At 49.5% G+C, this 20717-nt stretch overlaps 1 protein-coding gene and 1 pseudogene across 1 annotated transcript; both read left to right on the top strand.

The window, feature by feature from the left end:
- The first annotated feature begins 2034 nt into the window (after positions 1-2034).
- On the top strand, positions 2035-13672 carry LOC142483569 (elongation factor 2). The gene is made up of 15 exons (XM_075583597.1): positions 2035-2192; positions 3450-3664; positions 4078-4259; positions 4950-5161; positions 5997-6175; positions 6645-6750; positions 7197-7310; positions 7706-7844; positions 8194-8389; positions 8825-9083; positions 9403-9510; positions 10390-10743; positions 11290-11472; positions 12636-12768; positions 13089-13672. Exons 1-15 carry the CDS (start codon positions 2190-2192, stop codon positions 13280-13282), a joined length of 2577 nt encoding a protein of 858 aa, XP_075439712.1. The 5' UTR covers positions 2035-2189; the 3' UTR covers positions 13283-13672.
- A 2646-nt stretch (positions 13673-16318) lies between these two features.
- LOC142483568 (death-associated protein kinase 3-like) lies at positions 16319-20446 on the top strand (annotated as a pseudogene).
- The last annotated feature ends 271 nt before the right edge of the window (positions 20447-20717 follow it).

Genomic DNA, 20717 nt, shown 5'->3' with positions numbered 1-20717 from the left:
GGGAGAGGAGGTGGGAAGGGGGGGGGAGAGGAGGTGGGAAGGGGGGGGGAGAGGAGGTGGGAAGGGGGGGGGAGGAGGTGGGAAGGGGGGGGAGAGGAGGTGGGAAGGGGGGGGAGAGGAGGTGGGAAGGGGGGGGAGAGGAGGTGGGAAGGGGGGGGAGAGGAGGTGGGAAGGGGGGGGAGAGGAGGTGGGAAGGGGGGGGGAGGAGGTGGGAAGGGGGGGGGAGGAGGTGGGAAGGGGGGGGAGGAGGTGGGAAGGGGGGGGGAGGAGGTGGGAAGGGGGGGGGGGAGGAGGTGGGAAGGGGGGGGGAGGAGGTGGGAGGGGGGGGGGAGGAGGTGGGAAGGGGGGGGGGAGGAGGTGGGAAGGGGGGGGGAGGAGGTGGGAAGGGGGGGGGAGGAGGTGGGAAGGGGGGGGGAGGAGGTGGGAAGGGGGGGGGAGGAGGTGGGAAGGGGGGGGGGAGGTGGGAAGGGGGGGAGAGGAGGTGGGAAGGGGGGGGGGAGAGGAGGTGGGAAGGGGGGGGGGAGGAGGTGGGAAGGGGGGGGGGGAGGAGGTGTTTTTTTTTTTTTTTTTTTTGGCCCGTCACTCTGCCTCAGGCCAATGAGAGGTGGGGGGGCGGGCAGGCCAAGGGACCAATGAGATTGCCGCTAGGGACGCAGACATACAGTGAACTCAGAAATATATAGTAGAGATACCCTGTTCATTTATGTAACTGTACTTGTAACCATGTATTATTTGTGTTACTCTGTGCCCAGGACATACTTGAAAACGAGAGGTAACTCTCAATGTATTACTTCCTGGTAAAATATTTTATAAATAAATAAATAAACTAGAGTCTAGGCGCAAAGTTCACCTTTCCTGTCTCACCCTCAAATACTTTCTGGGCAAGCTACCCAGCCACCTGAACAAGCTCCTCACCCCTACCACATGCAGCACCTATCACCTGAGATCAGACTCCAAAAGACTATTCATGGTCCCAAGACTCAACAAAGTATCCGGACGTTCCTCCTTCTCCTTCCGTGCACCCCAAAACTGGAACAACCTACCAGAGACTCTCATATCCACCACCATCTTAAGTTCTTTCAAATCTAAGGCTGTCTCACACTTTAATCTGGTCTGTAACTGTTTCATACGCTCATAATATATATTTTCTTTAACTGTGCACGCAATGTCTTGTATATAATGTATACCTTGTTCATTTATGTAACTGTACTTGTAACCATGTATTATTTGTTTTACTCTGTGCCCAGGACATACTTGAAAACAAGAGGTAATTCTCAATGTATTACTTCCTGGTAAAATATTTTATAAATAAATAATAAATAAGGCTCAACAAAGTATCCGGCCGCTCCATCTTCTCTTACTGTGCACCCCAAAACTGGAACAACCGACTCTCACATCCACCACCAGATTAAGTTCTTTCAAAACTAAGACTGTCTCACATTTTAATCTGGTCTGTAACTGTTACATACGCCGATAATATACATCTTCTCTAACTGTGCATGCAATGTATTGTATATAATGTATACCCTGTTCATTTATGTAACTGTATTTGTAACCATGTATTATTTGTCATATTAACTGTGCCCAGGACATACTTGAAAACGAGAGGTAACTCTCAATGTATTACTTCCTGGTAAAACATCTTATAAACAAATTAAATGGATTGTCGCCAATATTACCGCACTGCAACTAGGATTCCCATCTCCCCCATCTACCTGCACTAGGCAATAGCTTGTGAAAATGTACAGCTGAGCCCTCAGAATATAATGTGCAGCTTCACATACGCAGCTAGTGCTTAATGAGTAAGAAACCTCAAAATACCCTATTAATATTAACCCCTTTGCTGCTGGAGAGCCAGCAACGCCCAGCACCCTCAGGCAGCACAGCCCAGTCCTTTGGCAGGCACACATGCACAGCTACTGATCAATACACGTGTCCATCATATCTGGAGCACTGCCCCTTTAAGCAATGACGTTACATACCGCCTCCCACTTCCCCCCCCAAAAGCCGTCATAGCGCATGCGTGCCCTTCCCTATCCGAGTCAGCTGACCCAGCCGGCGCGGCACTATATAAGGCCGGCGTGTTGACGTCAGCGTTCTCTTCCGCCTGTCGGTCCCTTGTGAGGCAGGCAGCACGCACTAGCCTCCATCCCGTCTTCCGTGAGGATAATCCATCGCCATCCGCCAAAATGGTAAGGGAGAGCGGGCTTCCCGCGGCGCCCTGGTATACTCCGTCATTCCCTCTCCAAGCCCCGCGGGATATTTGCGGGACCGGGTGCCGTTAAAGGTTTTTTTTTTCTTTTGATGGCGAACAATAGGTCTAGGCCGGGCTCTTTCCTGTCGTATCTTTTACCCTCCTGGCTTGCGCAGTGGGGAGAGCACGGAGCTGTATAGGCCGCGCTAGGCCTCAAACTGCACTGGAGCCGGCAGAGGGGTGGAACAGGCGCTCTCTCGGGCGGCTCCTTTTCTCCCCCCTTCCCGGCGTGGTCACCGGCGGTACTGCAGAGAGAGGAGCGCGAGAGTTGTGCAATCACCACCGGGTTGCGGTCGTAATCATAGTGGGGGTGGATGAAAATGGGGGGGGGGGGGGGGCGGAGGCGGATTCTATGAGCAGCTATTGGCATTATGTGGGTTTTAATTGTGGCTTTCAGCAGGACACTTAATAGCTATGAACCCTAAAATGGTATTTATCAGATTATGTAGAGGGGGTTCGGTACTCCCTGGGGTCATGGCAATTTAAGGGGCATAATTGGTCTGAGTATACATGATCTGCCTCATCGCATCTGTTTAGCAGCGGAGTTGCTCTTCCTATAAATTATGGGGTGCATTCTGTACTCTGTATGCCATGGCTTATGAGTTGACTCATCCCTCCCTGCATTGCATTGGCTGAATCCTTATCTCCCTGCAGCCAGCTCTGTGCTCATGGTAGTTGTGCTGGGAATCTTTGCCTCTGGGAAGGGTTAACGGCTGACGTCCTTTGGTTATGTAACTGCTCACATGCGCAGCAGTCTGATGCTGCTTTATTCCTGCTCCTTTGCGTCCTGCTTTTGTTTGCCAAACATTGTTGGCGTGGCCTTTTAATGGCGTTTCATCCCCAATTGGGGCACCTTACTACATTCAGTGAATGCAGGGTGTTTAGTTACTGTGAAGGGTGGAATGAATTGAATACAATATTTTTAAAGTGGGATCCAACTAGTAATGTTGTGTTTTGAGCAACACAAATTTCTTATTTGGGTAAATGGCGCTGGGTTCGTCAAGTCTTCAAAGCCTGTTGGGAATTGCAGGAGATGGGGTGGAGTACGGAACAGTTGGCACTTGTGGCCCGTTATCTAATTATGGGACACGGCCTATTGAGTCCTGGAGAGCTTGCCGTTTAATTCCTTTAATCTGGGGGTAACTGGGAATCCTAATGTGCTGCTAGTGACGCCCGACCTACCTGTTATCACTAGGTGAACTTCACGGTCGACCAGATCCGTTCCATCATGGACAAGAAGGCGAACATCCGTAACATGTCGGTCATAGCCCATGTGGACCACGGCAAGTCCACACTCACGGACTCACTGGTGAGCAAGGCTGGCATCATCGCCTCGTCCCGCGCCGGTGAGACACGCTTCACCGACACCAGGAAAGATGAACAGGAGCGATGCATTACCATCAAATCCACGTGAGTGCAGCAGGTGATCGTATCAGAACCTAATACGTACAGTAGCCAGTCAGTGCTGCAGAGAATGGCAATGCATTCCATAGCACGGACCCATTTAAAATACACACTGCTGCATTGTAGCTCAACTTCATTGACTTTAGCACATATGTTTAAGCTCTGACATTCACAAAGCCGTTCATCCATCAATGTTGCCATATACCATTGTGCAGTACATTATCATAACACTGCAGTGTTGGCATGGCTTGTTGTGGTCAAATCTTCTATTACCTCCTGTGTTTTTTTTATTTATTTTTTTCTGTAGACAATACTGAATACTGTCTTGCATGTACAGTAATAGAGGAGACTGTCCCAGTGGTTAGGCATCTTAATCGCCCATCTGTTGGTAACAACTACACTCTGCTCCCTCCCCACAGAGCCATCTCCCTCTTCTACGAGCTATCTGAGAACGACATGGCCTTCATCAAGCAGGGCAAGGATGGCACTGGCTTCCTGATCAACCTGATCGACTCCCCTGGTCACGTGGATTTCTCTTCAGAGGTCACTGCTGCTCTGCGTGTCACAGACGGCGCACTGGTTGTGGTGGACTGTGTCTCTGGTGAGGATTCTACCTGCTGGCTCCTGACATGTTGATGGAGGATAGGGTGTTTTGATCAGTGAATTCTTGGCGGACAGACTAAACTTTGTCTCCTATTTGCATTGGCTGAATTTTAGTGCAGCAGGCTAGTTGTATCCAAACAACTCCTAGTAACATTAGACCCAATAAAAGGGTTAAATGTTCTGTCCCGTGTAGCAGGTCCACTTTAACTTCTGTTATCTGCTTCTTTGAAAGACTACATTTTCAGTTACATTTTTATCCTGTATGTTCCCTTTTCTGCATTGGGGCCTTCTGTTTCTGACTTACGGCTCTTTAACGTGCTGTTATGAAGCAAAGACCATGCACCATGTTTGAAAGGCTCCCAAGCAGTATGATCAGTCACACAGATTGTAATATCACCCATAGCTTGCATTTACAAATTAATAAAAATTCACATACTGATCCTTGTTTAAAATGTGCCAATCTCCTCCACTAAACCTGTCATGGTCAATTTCTCCATCCTAGAAGTGACTACCCCCTTTAATAGCTGTGGGTACACCTTAATCCTAGCTCGGGTTATTGCTTTAGTATATTGCAGGCTGTTGTAGCAGCAGAAGAGTAAAGTTTAGGTTTCTTACTACTTAATGAGTAGTGAGGCGTCACACTCCTGCTTTGCTTGTAGTGACCGGTTTTCCTTTCCCTCCCTGGCAGGTGTGTGCGTGCAGACTGAGACAGTGCTGCGTCAGGCCATTGCCGAGCGTATCCGCCCTGTGCTGATGATGAACAAGATGGACAGAGCCCTGCTCGAGCTGCAGCTTTCGCCAGAGGAGCTGTACCAGACCTTTCAGCGCATTGTGGAAAACGTCAACGTGATCATTTCCACCTATGGGGAGGGAGAGTCTGGACCCATGGGAAACATCATGGTGAGCACTGGATCAGAGCCATATTGTGGGCAGAAATATGGCATATGACTCTTAATCCTGCTGCAGTATTGCAGGCCTCTGGCAGCATAATGGTTAATGGCTTATCACTGATTAGTGAGATGTGCCGTGTCACCATAATGCTATTCCAAATCAAATCTGAGCCGTGTTCCTGCAAACAAAGTAATTTGGTTCCTAAAAGGTGTTAAATACTAAACACCCTAGAGTGCTGGCAATCTAACTGCTGGGGCATGAGTTTCACAGCCCAACACTCCACGGGTCCATTCCACACGTGTCTTGACCCATTTGCCGCTAGAATTTCTTCGCAATGCACTCCTGGGCCCTATGGACTTTATATAAGATTCACCAAGCGGCCTTTTAACCTTCTTTGCTGCCTGAAACCTGCAGTAAAGCATTTGGTGACACTGCTATGAAGTAAGGCCAGGTTCCCAGTGGCTGCTGCAGCAAATGTTACAATGTGTGTGCCCCACTGTACAGCTCTATGGGGAAGGCCCCAGTGGCTGTGGGTGCGCAAAGCGCTGTGACATGCATGGAAGACAATTTTGTCACATGCTGCAATGCAATCATGTGGTTGGCACGCACCAATGGAAGGGCAGATATGCCCTGTCATGGCCCCAAGCTCCCCTACAGACTGCGGATCGCGGCTATAATCTGCAGGCACGCGTGAAGCCGTGAGTACTGGGGCCGTAGCCTAAACAGCCACTTTGTGGCCTGTAGTCTGCATAGGAATCTGTTTTTCGGGCCAGTTGCTGTATCCCAATCCTTGAGTTTTACTTTGTGATTTAGCAGTGCTGTGACCCACTCTTCCTCTCCCCAGATTGACCCGATCCTTGGCACTGTTGGTTTTGGCTCTGGTCTGCATGGATGGGCGTTCACCATGAAACAGTTTGCAGAGATGTATGTATCAAAGTTCTCTGCCAAGGGAGAGGCTCCGCTTTCCTCAGGAGATCGGGCAAAGAAAGTAGAGGACATGATGAAGAAACTGTGGGGTGACAAGTGAGTGACTATGTAACAGCTGAGACAGACCTGTCTGCACATTTATGCACATGCGGTAGAGGTTATCAAATACAGTCAAGACCAACCCCCAACATGTCGGGTTAAGGATATCCCTGCTTCAGCACAGGTGGCACAATCTTTGGCTGAGCCACCTGTGATGAAGCGGGGAATATCCTGAGGACCTGACCTGTTGTGCAGTCTTGAGGCCAGGAGTTCAGCACCACTGCTCAAAGGGTTAATGATGAATGTTAAAACAGATGCATTTGTGACTCTTAATGCTGCATTGATTTTTCAAGCAGTTCTAACATAATCCTGTTGCGCGCTGCAGACATTGCAGCTCTGCTATGGTAATTGTAGCCTTGTTTTGTCTATGGCTGCTTTTAGTGCTTGACATGGTGTCTGTAGCAGACCTATTATTTATTGAGCTACATCCTGTGCAGGACGCAGAACTGACGTGTCTTTCCAACAGGTATTTCGACCCTTCCAACGGCAAGTTCAGCAAGTCTGCTTCAAACCCAGAAGGCAAGAAGCTGCCCAGGACCTTCTGCCAGCTCATCCTGGACCCCATCTTCAAGGTAATGGAGCTGTTATCACAGCCTGAATATATACATGTGGTCGTAGCCCTGTATTGCCAGTCTTTGTAAACTGTTGGTGTTCCTGACCTTGTATTTATCATGGTTTACATTGAAGTTAAAGGTCTCCTCTTGACCCCATCTGGTAAGTTGACTGTATAGTCATACACTTCTTTCCGTAACTTCCCATTAAATTATGTTTGCCTTGATCAGCATGCCAGCTGAGGGGTTGATAAGTAAAAGGGGCAGGATACTTTGACTCTACATTCCAGGTAGTGTGTGGTATTTTGCTGGGCCGCTGGGACTTGTGAATGATGACTTCATTTTTCTTCACTTTGACCTGACAAAACGCTGAAGAAATTATAGGGTCTGACGCATCACCAGGGAACAGGTCCTGTGGAGTCAGTCCCACTGAGGGTATGCACAACTGACACCTTGTTCTCACCCAGGTCTTTGATGCAATCATGAACTTCAACAAGGATGAAACTGCTAAACTGATCGAGAAACTGGACATAAAGCTGGATGCTGAGGACAAAGACAAGGAGGGCAAACAACTACTCAAGGTAATGTCCTGGCTTATACCATCATACCAGTGAGCTGCCCTGTTGCGTCAATGAAACCCTGTGCATACTAACGAAGGCTGTGGAGGATTCAGCCTCCATTTTAAGTTGTAAAATGGGTCAAATCACTGGATTAGTCTTTTCTGCAACTTGTACTGATGCTTTTCAAACTGTTTTATAATGGGGTTTGTAAGCCCTACAAAGGCACTCATTTAAATTGCTGTACTGCATTTGTAACAGGAACTATTCCTTGTAGAGAACTAGTCATGAACATAGAGTGTGCTTGTATATACATGAATCTAGATGCACAATGGTATGACTAATCTGAAATTGAAGGGTGTAGACATGGTAAATATTCTGAGCGTGACCTTAAATGTTAACTGACCACCATCCTGCAGGCTGTTATGAGGCGCTGGCTGCCAGCTGGTGATGCCCTGCTCCAAATGATCACCATCCACCTACCCTCACCTGTCACTGCCCAGAAGTACCGCTGTGAGCTGCTGTATGAAGGACCTGGTGATGATGAGGCTGCCATGGGTAGGTGTCCCTGCACCCAGATGCTATTGGGAATCATGTGGATTTTTTTTTTCTCATTGTTAAATGTGCCCCTAAATGAGCAAATGGAGACAAGATGTATCCTGATGGTGGCACTGCAGTGATCATGAAAATATTAAACTTAAATGCTGCATCACCCTCCTTACAAGACAAAACTGTTCCCTTAACTTATATATTTAATTCTGAGCAGGTTGATTAAACTGCAGTGGTGCTGATTGTGCTATTATTGCCATTGATCTTGTGCTCTAGTTACTTGATCTGCATTATCCCAGTAGAAGTAATCCTAACCAATGAGGTGGCATCCTCTAATGAGCCCATCTGCCCTTAACAGGAGTCAAGAACTGTGATCCTAAAGCCCCCCTCATGATGTACATTTCCAAGATGGTGCCCACCACCGACAAGGGCAGATTCTACGCCTTTGGCAGAGTCTTCTCTGGTGTCGTCTCCACTGGCCTCAAAGTCCGAATCATGGGACCAAACTACACCCCAGGCAAGAAGGAAGACCTGTACCTGAAGCCAATCCAGAGGTAAGGACTAGACCCCAATCAAGACAATTGCTCAATGCAGCTCACTTTATAGACCAGTTGGTGTTACTATTAACCCACTAGTATAGTGTAGGGGGCTTCTGTTACTGGGTGCCCACTACAACAATGTAATGGGCACCCCAAGTCTTATTTCCTGGGTTAAGCTGGAAAACCCCATGATTAAACCTGGGCTTTTTTCCTAAGGCTTGACATTTAACATACTGTGTACGGTCTGGAGACAAGTTTGAAATGGACGTTGCACTAGTGTTTTGGTCTGTAGATAGAAGTAGGCGGTGGTACCCAACACTGCTTTATATTTCAGCATGTTTATTTGGGTTGCTTTTGATGCAATTGGGTAGTTACAAGCTCTTATTCAGAGTAGTTTGGGCATGAGTTGATGTATTCTCAAACGTTTCCCCTCCCTGTAACCCTTCCTAGGACCATCCTGATGATGGGGCGCTATGTGGAACCCATTGAGGATGTGCCCTGTGGTAACATTGTTGGTCTGGTTGGTGTGGACCAGTACCTTGTGAAGACTGGCACCATCAGTACCTTTGAACACGCCCACAACATGCGTGTCATGAAGTTCAGTGTCAGCCCTGTGGTGCGTGTGGCAGTGGAGGCAAAGAACCCTGCTGACCTCCCCAAACTGGTGGAGGGTCTGAAGCGTCTGGCAAAATCTGACCCTATGGTGCAGGTGAGTCTCAAAGGGACCAACTGTGACATGGTATTCTGCCTTTGTTCCTGTTAATGTGAATTTGGTGCCTCTTAACAAAATTGGATGAGTAGTTATAAAATTAAGGCCTTATGTCTTGAGTGACTATCGCAATATTTCAGTCCCAATAAAAGCATTAATTTATCACCGCATTAATTTTAAGATATTGCCTTAGTGACAACTTAAGGAAGGTGGTTACTGACCCTGCTATTGCCTGTTGTATAGACCTTTAACACAGCAAGATTAAGGATGTGACACCTTGGCATCAGGCTCCTGTAACCCTTCAATCACTTTCCCTCAGTGCATCATTGAAGAGTCTGGAGAGCACATCATTGCTGGAGCAGGAGAGCTGCATCTGGAGATCTGCTTAAAGGATCTGGAGGAGGATCACGCCTGCATTCCAATCAAGGTGAGACACGTGGTCATCCCGTGTGTTCTGAGCAGGGCCCATATGGACACATCAAACTGCAGGAACATGTTATGGATGCAGGTCACACCAGAACCTGTTCAACATGCCTGTCAAGGACTTGACAATGCAGTGCACCTACAAATGATTAGTCTTTAAATTGGTTTCCATAAGATGTCCTTTAAGCTCTGTATCCCCTCAGTGTTAGAGTGGCCTGGGGGGCTGTGGCCTTGTGAAGGACACTATCTCGTCAAAGTGGTATTTTCCTGGGCGTAGCTGTCACTGGTGACCTTTAGTGTATCATACCTTGTGAATTGGCAGCTACATTGTAAGGCATGCCAAGGGTTAAAGCAAAATACCAGCCTTGTTTTTCCTAGCTACTTAATTAAACATTTATTAATAAAACACTGCGGTAGCGTACACCGGCCCACTCGTGTTCTTGCTTCACCCCAGCAAACTGCACAGATGTGTTCCAAGTATAATTCCATGTCTGAAGTGGTCTCACCCTGAGCTAAGGCTGTTTGACCTCCAGTGATGAAGCCCGAGTGCTTAGTTACGTTTTCAGTTGGGCTAATTTTTAGGAATAAAACGTGGTGAGCAGGCGGCTGTGATACCGAACCTATTGTATGGTACCGTGGTGACCTTTTAGCTATGCAGATGGAAGCGCACAAAACGTTCTAAATTGTCATAGTTTGAGGCATATGCCGTGCGAATGTTGAATTTTGGATCTGTCGCATGATTTTTATTCCTCTGCGTATTCTAATCTAAAATGTAGCGAACCAGAATAAGGTTTAAGGCATGGGAGGGGGGCACCTAGCTGTAATCCCGCATGGTTATTCTGGCACGGAGGATCCCTATAACATTGGTTTTCTCCTTCTGCAGAAATCTGATCCCGTTGTGTCTTACCGTGAGACGGTGAGCGAGGAGTCCAACCAGTTGTGCCTGTCCAAGTCACCCAACAAGCACAACCGTCTGTACATGAAGGCCCGCCCCATGCCTGATGGTCTGGCTGAGGACATCGACAAGGGTGATGTTGCTGCCCGGCAAGAACTGAAGACCCGTGCCCGCTACCTGACTGAGAAATATGAATGGGATGTCACAGAGGCCCGTAAGATCTGGTGCTTTGGCCCCGACGGAACTGGACCCAACCTCCTGACTGATGTAACCAAGGGAGTTCAGTACCTCAACGAGATCAAGGACAGTGTGGTGGCAGGATTCCAGTGGGCCACCAAAGAGGTGAGGGAATAGTCCAAGAAGGTGGGCAGTGAGTGTGACCAGTGCTTGTCAACCAGTCAAGTCAGAACTCTCAATCTAAATCCAAGACCTACCATTTCTCCTGCTCCATCCCACCAACCACACTTATTCCGAGGGCTGTTTTGTGTTAAGTTCCAGCCTCCCCGGAATTAAATAACATCCCTCATGGCTCCCTGTATTGGGTAAGATGCTGGAATAGACCATTGGAGGGGGGCATTGTTTTTTTTTATACAGATACACAATCTTTCCTCGGTTCCTGACTAGTTTTTTTTGTTTTTGTTTTTTTCCCCTCCACTCCTACATACCACTGCATATTCCCAGTACCTATAACAATACAGCACCAATGCACATGCCAATCTGGGTTGAGTTAAATCTAGGCAATCCAGGTAATTGCTGGGCAGTCCTCACTGACACAATGGTAACTTGCACTAAAACAGTATTGTTATATATGGATTTACTGGTCAGTTTCCCCATGATCTGATCCATTCAGTGCTTTCCTGTGCAGAATTCAAACTTTGTCTCCTGCAGGGTGCCCTGTGCGAGGAGAACATGCGTGGAGTCCGTTTTGATGTTCACGATGTGACCCTGCACGCTGACGCCATCCATCGTGGGGGCGGCCAGATCATTCCCACTGCCCGCCGTTGCCTGTATGCCTGCGTGCTGACTGCACAGCCTCGTCTGATGGAGCCCATCTACCTTGTGGAGATCCAGGTCAGTATGCATACCTAATGTCTTCTGAAGGAAAGATTCTGCCTGCAATTCTAGCGTTTCAAATGGCTGCCTCATGGACCATGTCACATAGCAGCACTACCCTTGTGCACATGACTGTAGTTTAGAACATCTAACACTTTCCTTCCTGCAGCGTGCTAAATGGGCGATATCTCCAATCACACTACACAATTATGCTTCCACTGCCAATGGCAGATCTTACACTCAGGCGTTCTTGGTCCCCTTGATACTAGAAAAAAATATGTAAATACAATGTAGCAAAATGTCTAATGCCGTGAGCCTTTTCAATAAGGTATTACTTTCAGCTTGACCCCAAAGACAGTAATCAAATCTAAAATGTAATTTAACGAAGTATGCAGTGATAGTGCTACAAAATCTACTATATATGCAGACTTATAAGTATGAAACGGAGCATGGTGCAGGGGACGAGGCTCTAGGTTATGCAATTAAACTATTTCCTGTTAACCCCTCTAAGATATCGTCTGATTTTTAGGAATGCTCCAATTAAACTTGGACACCACATTTCCACTTGACAAACAGATTAGAAAGGCCAGCTTCCTGTGGCTGTCTGTTTAAATGGCTGGGGGTAGTGATTTTAAACCCAAATGAATCTGCATATAAAATACCCTGTAACGTTCTCCCTGTAACCACTGGCATAATGCTACACATGTTGTCTTGTATAATTTCACCACTTGGACCTATTTTGCTAGCCTGATGTCTAACAGAAGGAAAATTCTGACATTCAATACCCCTCATATTTAATAGTACTACTGTGTACTACTGTGTATTACTGCTAGTAACAGCTCATAGTAATGGTTGTATCAAATGATCATACTTTGTGGCACTGTCAGTCCATGACACTTGTCACTTTTTTGAGCTCCGCTGGTGAGGAATTTACAATGTCCCTTTCTGGCAGAATAGTAACATTTGTACACTCAAGTCTGTTTTATTGGCCAATAACTACCCAGAATATCCCACCGGAGATTGGAATTCAATTAAAAGTATTTAACCCATTCGTTGCTACTGTTAACACATCTTGGCCTGTTCACTCCTTGATTGACAGGCCACATTCATATATCTCTCCTTCTCTCTCCCTTCCTTCCATAATGGCTCATTGAGTAACCTTCCCCTGCTTCTGCCTACAGTGTCCTGAGCAGGTGGTGGGAGGCATCTACGGTGTCCTGAACAGGAAGCGTGGCCACGTCTTTGAAGAATCCCAGGTGGCTGGAACTCCCATGTTCATAGTCAAGGCTTTCCTGCCTGTCAATGAGTCCTTCGGTGAGTCCCCTGGTGCCCAATACCGTAAAGGGCTAAAATCATAGTGTGATGTGAACAGCACCCTAGAACTGCCCTGGGATGTGCAGGGTCCTTGTATTAAACACTGAGCTTGTTCTTTTCAAGCTGCAGCAGAACAGTACAGGGTTAATGAAGCATCTCCTAACTAGCTGGGCAGTTTCCTTCAGTTAATTGCATGAGTAATGTTGCCACCGTTCCATCCCAGAGGTGGTTGCTGGGTTTTAAGGGGTGCTGTATAGATCACATGTTCAGGTCCTTTTCTCTGAACACCCAATTTATTGCTTCCCTTCTCCCCTCTGCAGGTTTCACCGCTGACCTGAGATCTAACACTGGTGGCCAGGCCTTCCCTCAATGTGTATTTGACCACTGGCAGATCCTGCCTGGTGACCCCTTTGACAGCACCACCCGCCCCAGCCAAGTGGTAACAGAGACCCGCAAGCGCAAGGGTCTGAAGGAGACAGTCCAGGCCCTGGATAACTTCCTAGACAAGCTGTAAGGCTCCGTTTCTCCACTCCCCCAGCAACACTGAGATCGTCTGGATTTGGACTGTAACCTGCAGACTGCAGAAATGTCTCATTCATGGAGCTCCCCATATTGCACTCTGTGTGGGGGAGTCTCCCCACTCAAACAGCCCTGAAATTCCACTCTCCCCTCAGCATGCCCATAACTCATATTTATTTGAAATGTGAGGTGGGGAGGTTTCTCCCCTCCCCCCCCCATCTGAGTATAATAAGAACACCTTGTGTTTGGTAGGGGATGGTGGGGTTTTGTTGGTGGGAAGGGGTTGGGAGTGGTGAGACGACTGTAGAAGGCTGGGAAACTTGTGCAGTGACTTGTCAGCATGAATATCAGCAGTGTATTAGTGCCATTAAAAAAATAAAACTGATATGGTGGTTTGTCTCTCTTGCAATCCAGGTCCTCCTTTATGGCACAAAGCAAGAGGACATATGCTTGGGGTGGGAGGGGTTGGAAATCTGAGGCAATACTTCAGTGTGATGGGTTTTCAGCAGTGGTGGTAAAGAAATGCAAAACTGCTTGGGATGTACTCAAGATTAAGTAATGGCTGACTTTCATGATTAAGTGAGACTTCAGGTTGGGGCCAAGCAGTCTGTATCTGCTGTCAAATTCTATGTAGTCTGGTGCTTAGTATTTTTGTGATGGGTCACATGCTCATGTGTCAAAGGTTAATAATTCCAACTGACATCCCAGTAGACTCCCTAAAATGAGTAATCTCCCCCAAATGCCACACTGCACTAATTTGCTACATGTCATCTCTTACCTGTAGTTTCTAGGTATATTTTTCCTAGTGAAGCCCTGCGCACAAACATTGTGGCAAATGCAGTTACTCCAAGATGTTGGAGGCAATACAAGCTGGATTTGTTTTTGTTTTTATTGAAGCAGGGGGTATCTGCTGCTGGGGTTCAGCTTCAGAGAATCCATGCTTAAACCTTAATTAATAAAAAAAAAAAAAAATTATAAAGAGCCCAGACATTAAATGTTGGCTTTAATATACAATAACAGTACAAAGATCACTGAAAAGAATATCCAAATGTAAAATTAAAAACAAACTCTGCATTTAGTGTAAACCAGAATGTGATGTCTGCTCTGGATTTTCAAATTCCAATCTCTTTGGCATAAAACACCTTATTTTTGAGTCTAGTTAGATGGCAGATGACTGGTTCTTGGCATAACTAAAATGGGCAAAGATGAGTACCACTTTTTTTTTGTGGGTGTTATAAATCCCTCATCTAACATACACAATGACAACCTTAGTTTTTCAATGGAAGTATAAAATATGATCCCTCTGAGAATGTGACCTGCACTGATTGGCTAATCTTTGGGTTTATCCATTTGTCCAAAAATGGAAATATCTTGCATACACAGCCTAACTAGTCCAGCATCTTTGGATTCAACTGACATTGCTGCATGTGCTGGTCAGAAATGTATCTGTTGTCCATGGTACAGTACACAGGGCAAGTCTCATTTAGTAAATAAGGGCCCGGGCATTCTTTACCACATGCTCTTGCCAGAATATTTAAATCCCCTTTTAATCCCTTAAATATGTCCTGGTTACCTTTAACTGTCAAGGGTGTGGGTCTGGTTTTAATTGCACCAACAATCCCAGACCCGGTTGCACTCTAACCCAGTTTTAAACAAACATAACAGGCGGTCATTGTGGCCTAACCCCAATAAAACATAAATTTTTGAGGTTCAATTTTAACGAAGCAACTTTGTGTGCTGCAGTGTTAGACTACTAAATATTAGATGGGCCCTATTGTCATGAGTAATCAATGATAATGTCACTGGCTTTAATTTTAAGCTTCCCAACTACTTCCCTGTGAGTATTGCTACAAAACCGCATCAATGTCTGGGAAATCTACGAGAACACTGATTATATATAGCATGTTCTTGTATAGCGCTGCTAGTTTTACGTAGTGCTTTACAGAGACATTTTGCATGCACAGGTCCCTGCCCCGTGGAGCTTACAATCTGTTTTTGGTGCCTGAGACACAGGGAGACAAAGTGACTTGCCCAAGTTCACAAGGAGCCGACACGGCATTGGACCAGATTTCCCCTGCTTCAAACACAGTGCCAGTCGGTGTCTTTACTAACAGACGCTCCTCTCCTTTACGGTGCTTATGCCATGATCATTCCAATGAAGTTTGGAAGAGTAAAGTGGTAATACAACAGTTCCCGTTGGCTTGAACCAGAGGGCTCCAGGGCTGGTGAACCCCATTACTTTCAGCTCTGGTGACCCCCCCACCCCCCTGCTTTCGATCATTCCTTTGTAGGGGGTGCAGTTAGCCGCTCAGCTAGCATGGTTCATGTAATGGCAGATTTTCACAGCTCCTGTGTCCTGCGGGATAATGGGAACTGGGATAGTGCGGACTTCCCAGTGTCCCCTTTTAATGTGGGAGCATTTGCAGGAGATCCCAGCACCTTTCTGGAGGTAAGTATCTCGGGAAGCAAGGTGGTCCCTAGGAGCTCAAATTAACGGGCTTCACCTCCGGTGGCACCCTGCTTCAAACCAATGTAAAAAAAAAAAAAAAAGGAAGTGGTAACTACTGGTAGCCATTGTTAAATGGGTTGCGACTTTTTTAAGATCATTTTAAGCGGTGGCACATTGCTGGAATAATTTGCCCTGGTACCAATGAGGGGGTAAAGGTGGTGTAGATAGAGGAGAAAGCCCTACACGTCAGATGTGCATTGGGCGGAGAATAGTTAATGCCATCTTTACAATGTAGAGGGCCACCTGTGTGATAATTGGTTCTTTATATATTATAGGTAATGATTGGATATTTAGTGCTGTATGGTATGCAGGGATGACATCACAATCTTACATGGCCGTGGCATTCTAGGCCTTTAGTCCCGCCCCCGGTGACGTCTCAGCCGCCCACTCGTCGCTGTTGACGTCACCCTAGGTGCAACCTCTCCCACCTTTTAACAAAAACATCCGCCATTCACAGGAGGCGGGTTCGGTGTGGGAACCAATCCCTGAGAGAGGAGGGGGAGGGGGTTCTCGTTCAGTTCTGCCAACCACCCAATCAGCCGGCGGAGAGGGTGGGGGTGACGTGACCGCTCAGGCATCCCATGATTCAGGGCCCGGAAGGAGCGGGGATCTGGGCTCGGAGACACCGGCGGCGGCGGCACCATGAGCGGGTTCCGGCAGCAGAATGTGGAGGAATTCTTTGAGATGGGAGAGGAGCTCGGGAGGTAACACTGGGGCGGCGGTCACAGTATCGCTGTCCTGATCGAGTTAAGCTCTTGTCCCTGCGATTCTCCTCTCCCCCTCCCAGAGTTCACTCTCTTCCCCACCCCCTCTTCACAGAGTCCACTCTCTTCCCCACCCCCCCTCTTCCCAGAGTCCACTCTCTTCCCCACCCCCCCTCTTCCCAGAGTTCACTCTCTTCCCCACCCCCCTCTTCCCAGAGTCCACTCTCTTCCCCACCCCCCCTCTTCCCAGAGTCCACTCTCTTCCCCACCCCCCCTCTTCCCAGAGTCCACTCTCTTCCCCACCCCCCCTCTTCCCAGAGTCCACTCTCTTCCCCACCCCCCCTCTTCCCAGAGTCCACTCTCTTCCCCACCCCCCCTCTTCCCAGAGTCCACTCTCTCTCCCCCCCCCTCTTCCCAGAGTCCACTCTCTCCCCCCCCCCCCTCTTCCCAGAGTCCACTCTCTCTCCCCCCCCTCTTCCCAGGATCCACTCTCTCTCCCCCCCCTCTTCCCAGGGTCCACTCTCTCTCCCCCCCCTCTTCCCAGGGTCCACTCTCTCTCCCCCCCCTCTTCCCAGGGTCCACTCTCTCTCCCCCCCTCTTCCCAGGGTCCACTCTCTCTCCCCCCCTCTTCCCAGGGTCCACTCTCTCTCCCCCCCTCTTCCCAGGGTCCACTCTCTCTCCCCCCCTCTTCCCAGGGTCCACTCTCTCTCCCCCCCTCTTCCCAGAGTCCATTCTCTCTCCCCTTCTCTTCCCAGAGTCCATTCTCTCTCCCCTTCTCTTCCCAGAGTCCATTCTCTCTCCCCCCCTCTTCCCACAGTCCGTCCTCTCCCCCCCTCTTCCCACAGTCCGTCCTCTCCCCCCCTCTTCCCACAGTCCGTCCTCTCCCCCCCCCTCTTCCCACAGTCCGTCCTCTCCCCCCCTCTTCCCACAGTCCGTCCTCTCCCCCCCTCTTCCCACAGTCCGTCCTCTCCCCCCCTCTTCCCACAGTCCGTCCTCTCCCCCCCCTCTTCCCACAGTCCGTCCTCTCCCCCCCTCTTCCCACAGTCCGTCCTCTCCCCCCCTCTTCCCAGAGTCCGTCCTCTCCCCCCCTCTTCCCAGAGTCCGTCCTCTCCCCCCCCTCTTCCCAGAGTCCGTCCTCTCCCCCCCCTCTTCCCAGAGTCCGTCCTCTCCCCCCCCTCTTCCCAGAGTCCGTCCTCTCCCCCCCCTCTTCCCAGAGTCCGTCCTCTCCCCCCCCTCTTCCCAGAGTCCGTCCTCTCCCCCCCCTCTTCCCAGAGTCGTCTCTCCCCCCCCTCTTCCCAGAGTCCGTCCTCTCCCCCCCCTCTTCCCAGAGTCCGACTCTCCCCCCTCTTCCCAGAGTCCACTCTCCCCCCCTCTTCCCAGAGTCCACTCTCCCCCCCCTCTTCCCAGAGTCCACTCTCCCCCCCCTCTTCCCAGAGTCCACTCTCCCCCCCCTCTTCCCAGAGTCCACTCTCCCCCCCCTCTTCCCAGAGTCCACTCTCCCCCCCCCTCTTCCCAGAGTCCACTCTCCCCCCCCTCTTCCCAGAGTCCACTCTCCCCCCCCTCTTCCCAGAGTCCACTCTCCCCCCCCTCTTCCCAGAGTCCACTCTCCCCCCCCTCTTCCCAGAGTCCACTCCCCCCCCCCTCTTCCCAGAGTCCACTCTCCCCCCCTCTTCCCAGAGTCCACTCTCCCCCCCCCTCTTCCCAGAGTCCACTCTCCCCCCCCTCTTCCCAGAGTCCACTCTCCCCCCCTCTTCCCAGAGTCCACTCTCCCCCCCCTCTTCCCAGAGTCCACTCTCCCCCCCCCTCTTCCCAGAGTCCACTCTCCCCCCCCCTCTTCCCAGAGTCCACTCTCCCCCCCCCTCTTCCCAGAGTCCACTCTCCCCCCCCTCTTCCCAGAGTCCACTCTCCCCCCCCTCTTCCCAGAGTCCACTCTCCCCCCCCTCTTCCCAGAGTCCACTCTCCCCCCCCTCTTCCCAGAGTCCACTCTCCCCCCCTCTTCCCAGAGTCCCACTCTCTCTCTCCCCCCCTCTTCCCAGAGTCCACTCTCTCCTCCTTTCTCACCCCCCCTCTTCCCAGAGTCCACTCTCTCTCACCCCCCCCTCTTCCCAGAGTCCACTCTCTCCTCCTTTCCCCCCCCTCTTCCCAGAGTCCACTCTCTTACCTTCCCCCGCCCCATTTCTCTAACTTGTGTCGCCGTGTTCCCTCTCGCCCCATATGTGAACATGTTTCCTCCCCCTGCCCCCCTCCAGCGGTCAGTTTGCCATCGTGCGGAAGTGCCGTGAACGCAGGACGGATCTGGAGTACGCAGCCAAGTTCATCAAAAAGCGTCGCCTGTCCTCCAGCCGGCGCGGGGTGAGCGGGAGGAGATCGAGCGGAGGTGGACATCCTGCGGGGGATCCAGCACCCCAACATCATCACCCCTGCACGACATCTTTGAGAACCGCACCGACGTGGTGCTCATCCTGGAGCTGGTGTCGGGCGGGGAGCTGTTTGACTTCCTGGCAGAGAAAGAGTCTCTGAGTGAGGAGGAGGCCACCATGTTCCTCAAGCAGATCCTGGACGGGGTGCATTACCTGCACCTCAAGAGCATCGCGCACTTTGACCTCAAGGTATTGGCCAATGCTGGAGCTGCATCCCTGTGACATCACGGGAACGGGAGCCTTGATTGGCACGAGTTTATTTATGGTTACCCTGCCTCCCCTTATAATGAACGTGCTGCACTGTGTAATGATGCTGAGTATCAATACACCGATCATGAACACTCTGCCATGTATAATGATACTGAGTATCTATAAACTGTTAATGAACACGCTGCGCTGTTGAAGGATGCTGAATATTTTTAATGAACACACCGCGCTGTATAATGATACTGAGTAGCTAAGGCTGACACATTTAAGGTTTTTTTTTTTCTTATATGGGACGCCGAAATCCAGTATGAAAGTCAGACGTCATAATCAGTTAATAACGGACCCTCAGAAATGAAATATAAAATTGATTTACTTATTGCACATTCAAACACAAATAAGTTGCGTGTCACAATCTGAACAAACAATGTTTAGTTCTTTGTTTCTTACCGGTCGGTGCGTCTCTCTGCAAGTGTTTGTTTTCCCGCTGCGGTTTTTATCATCTCTGCGCTGGGCGGACGCGCAATGAACAAGCCGCTTCTAGGGATGGGTGTCCTGGTATTATCAGGTGACCAGCCAGGGCACTAAACTCTTTGTATTTTATTTTTAATTGCGTACGGCAGCTATTACACACAAGTAGAAATCTGTTATAATTTCACGAGTCACTTTAAGTTCGGGCACTTCCCGAGGAGGCGCGAGGAGGCGGATCTTTCCGGGACAAGTGAATAACGAAATGGACGGTTATATATAATCTCTCAGGCAACCCTGTGGAGTAGCAATACTGTACACTGATAATGAACATGGCACGCTGTAGGAGGATGCTGATTACCGCTATACATTGCTGCTGATCACCGCCGTGCTGTATGATGGTGCAGAGATTCTATACACTGCCGATCATGCTGCATTTTATCAGTGTGCAGATCTACTGCGCATAATTATAATGTACACGCTGCTCTTTATAATGATGCTGAGTATCTCTGTACACTGCTAGCCACTTTCTTAGCTGCCTATAACAGTTACAGGCAGAGGTGGGGGTGCTGTGTTTGGGGGGCTTTATTTAAACCTGTTCTGTCATTCCCCCCCCCCCCCACACCCAGCCGGAGAACATCATGCTGTTGGATCAGAGCACCCCCAACCCCCGAATCAAACTCATCGACTTTGGAATCGCTCACAAGATACAAGCGGGGAATGAGTTCAAGAACATCTTTGGCACACCCGAGTTTGTGGGTGAGAGGAGCTGTCTCCCGCTGTGTGTGTGTGTGTGTGTGTGTGCGCGCGCACGTCTGCGCATCTCCGTGTGTGTGGCCTGCGCGTCTCCCTGTGTCTCCCTGTGTGTATGCCTGCGCGTCTCCCTGTGTGTGTGCCTGCGTGTCTCCCTGTGTGTATGCCTGCGCGTCTCCCTGTGTGTGTGCCTGCGTGTCTCCTGTGTGTATGCCTGCGCGTCTCCCTGTGTGTATGCCTGCGCGTCTCCCTGTGTGTGTGCCTGCGCGTCTCCCAGTGTGTGCCTACGCCTCTCCCTCTCTCTCTCTGCGTGTGTGTGTCTCTCCCTCTCTGTGTGTGTGTGCGTCTCTCCCTCTCTCTGTGTGTGTGCGT

The sequence above is a fragment of the Ascaphus truei genome, unplaced genomic scaffold, assembly GCF_040206685.1.
Source record: "Ascaphus truei isolate aAscTru1 unplaced genomic scaffold, aAscTru1.hap1 HAP1_SCAFFOLD_3368, whole genome shotgun sequence".
In the NCBI taxonomy this organism is placed as follows: domain Eukaryota; kingdom Metazoa; phylum Chordata; class Amphibia; order Anura; family Ascaphidae; genus Ascaphus; species Ascaphus truei.
Note: the sequence above shows the minus strand (reverse complement) of the source record. Positions and strands in the feature narration are given on the sequence as shown.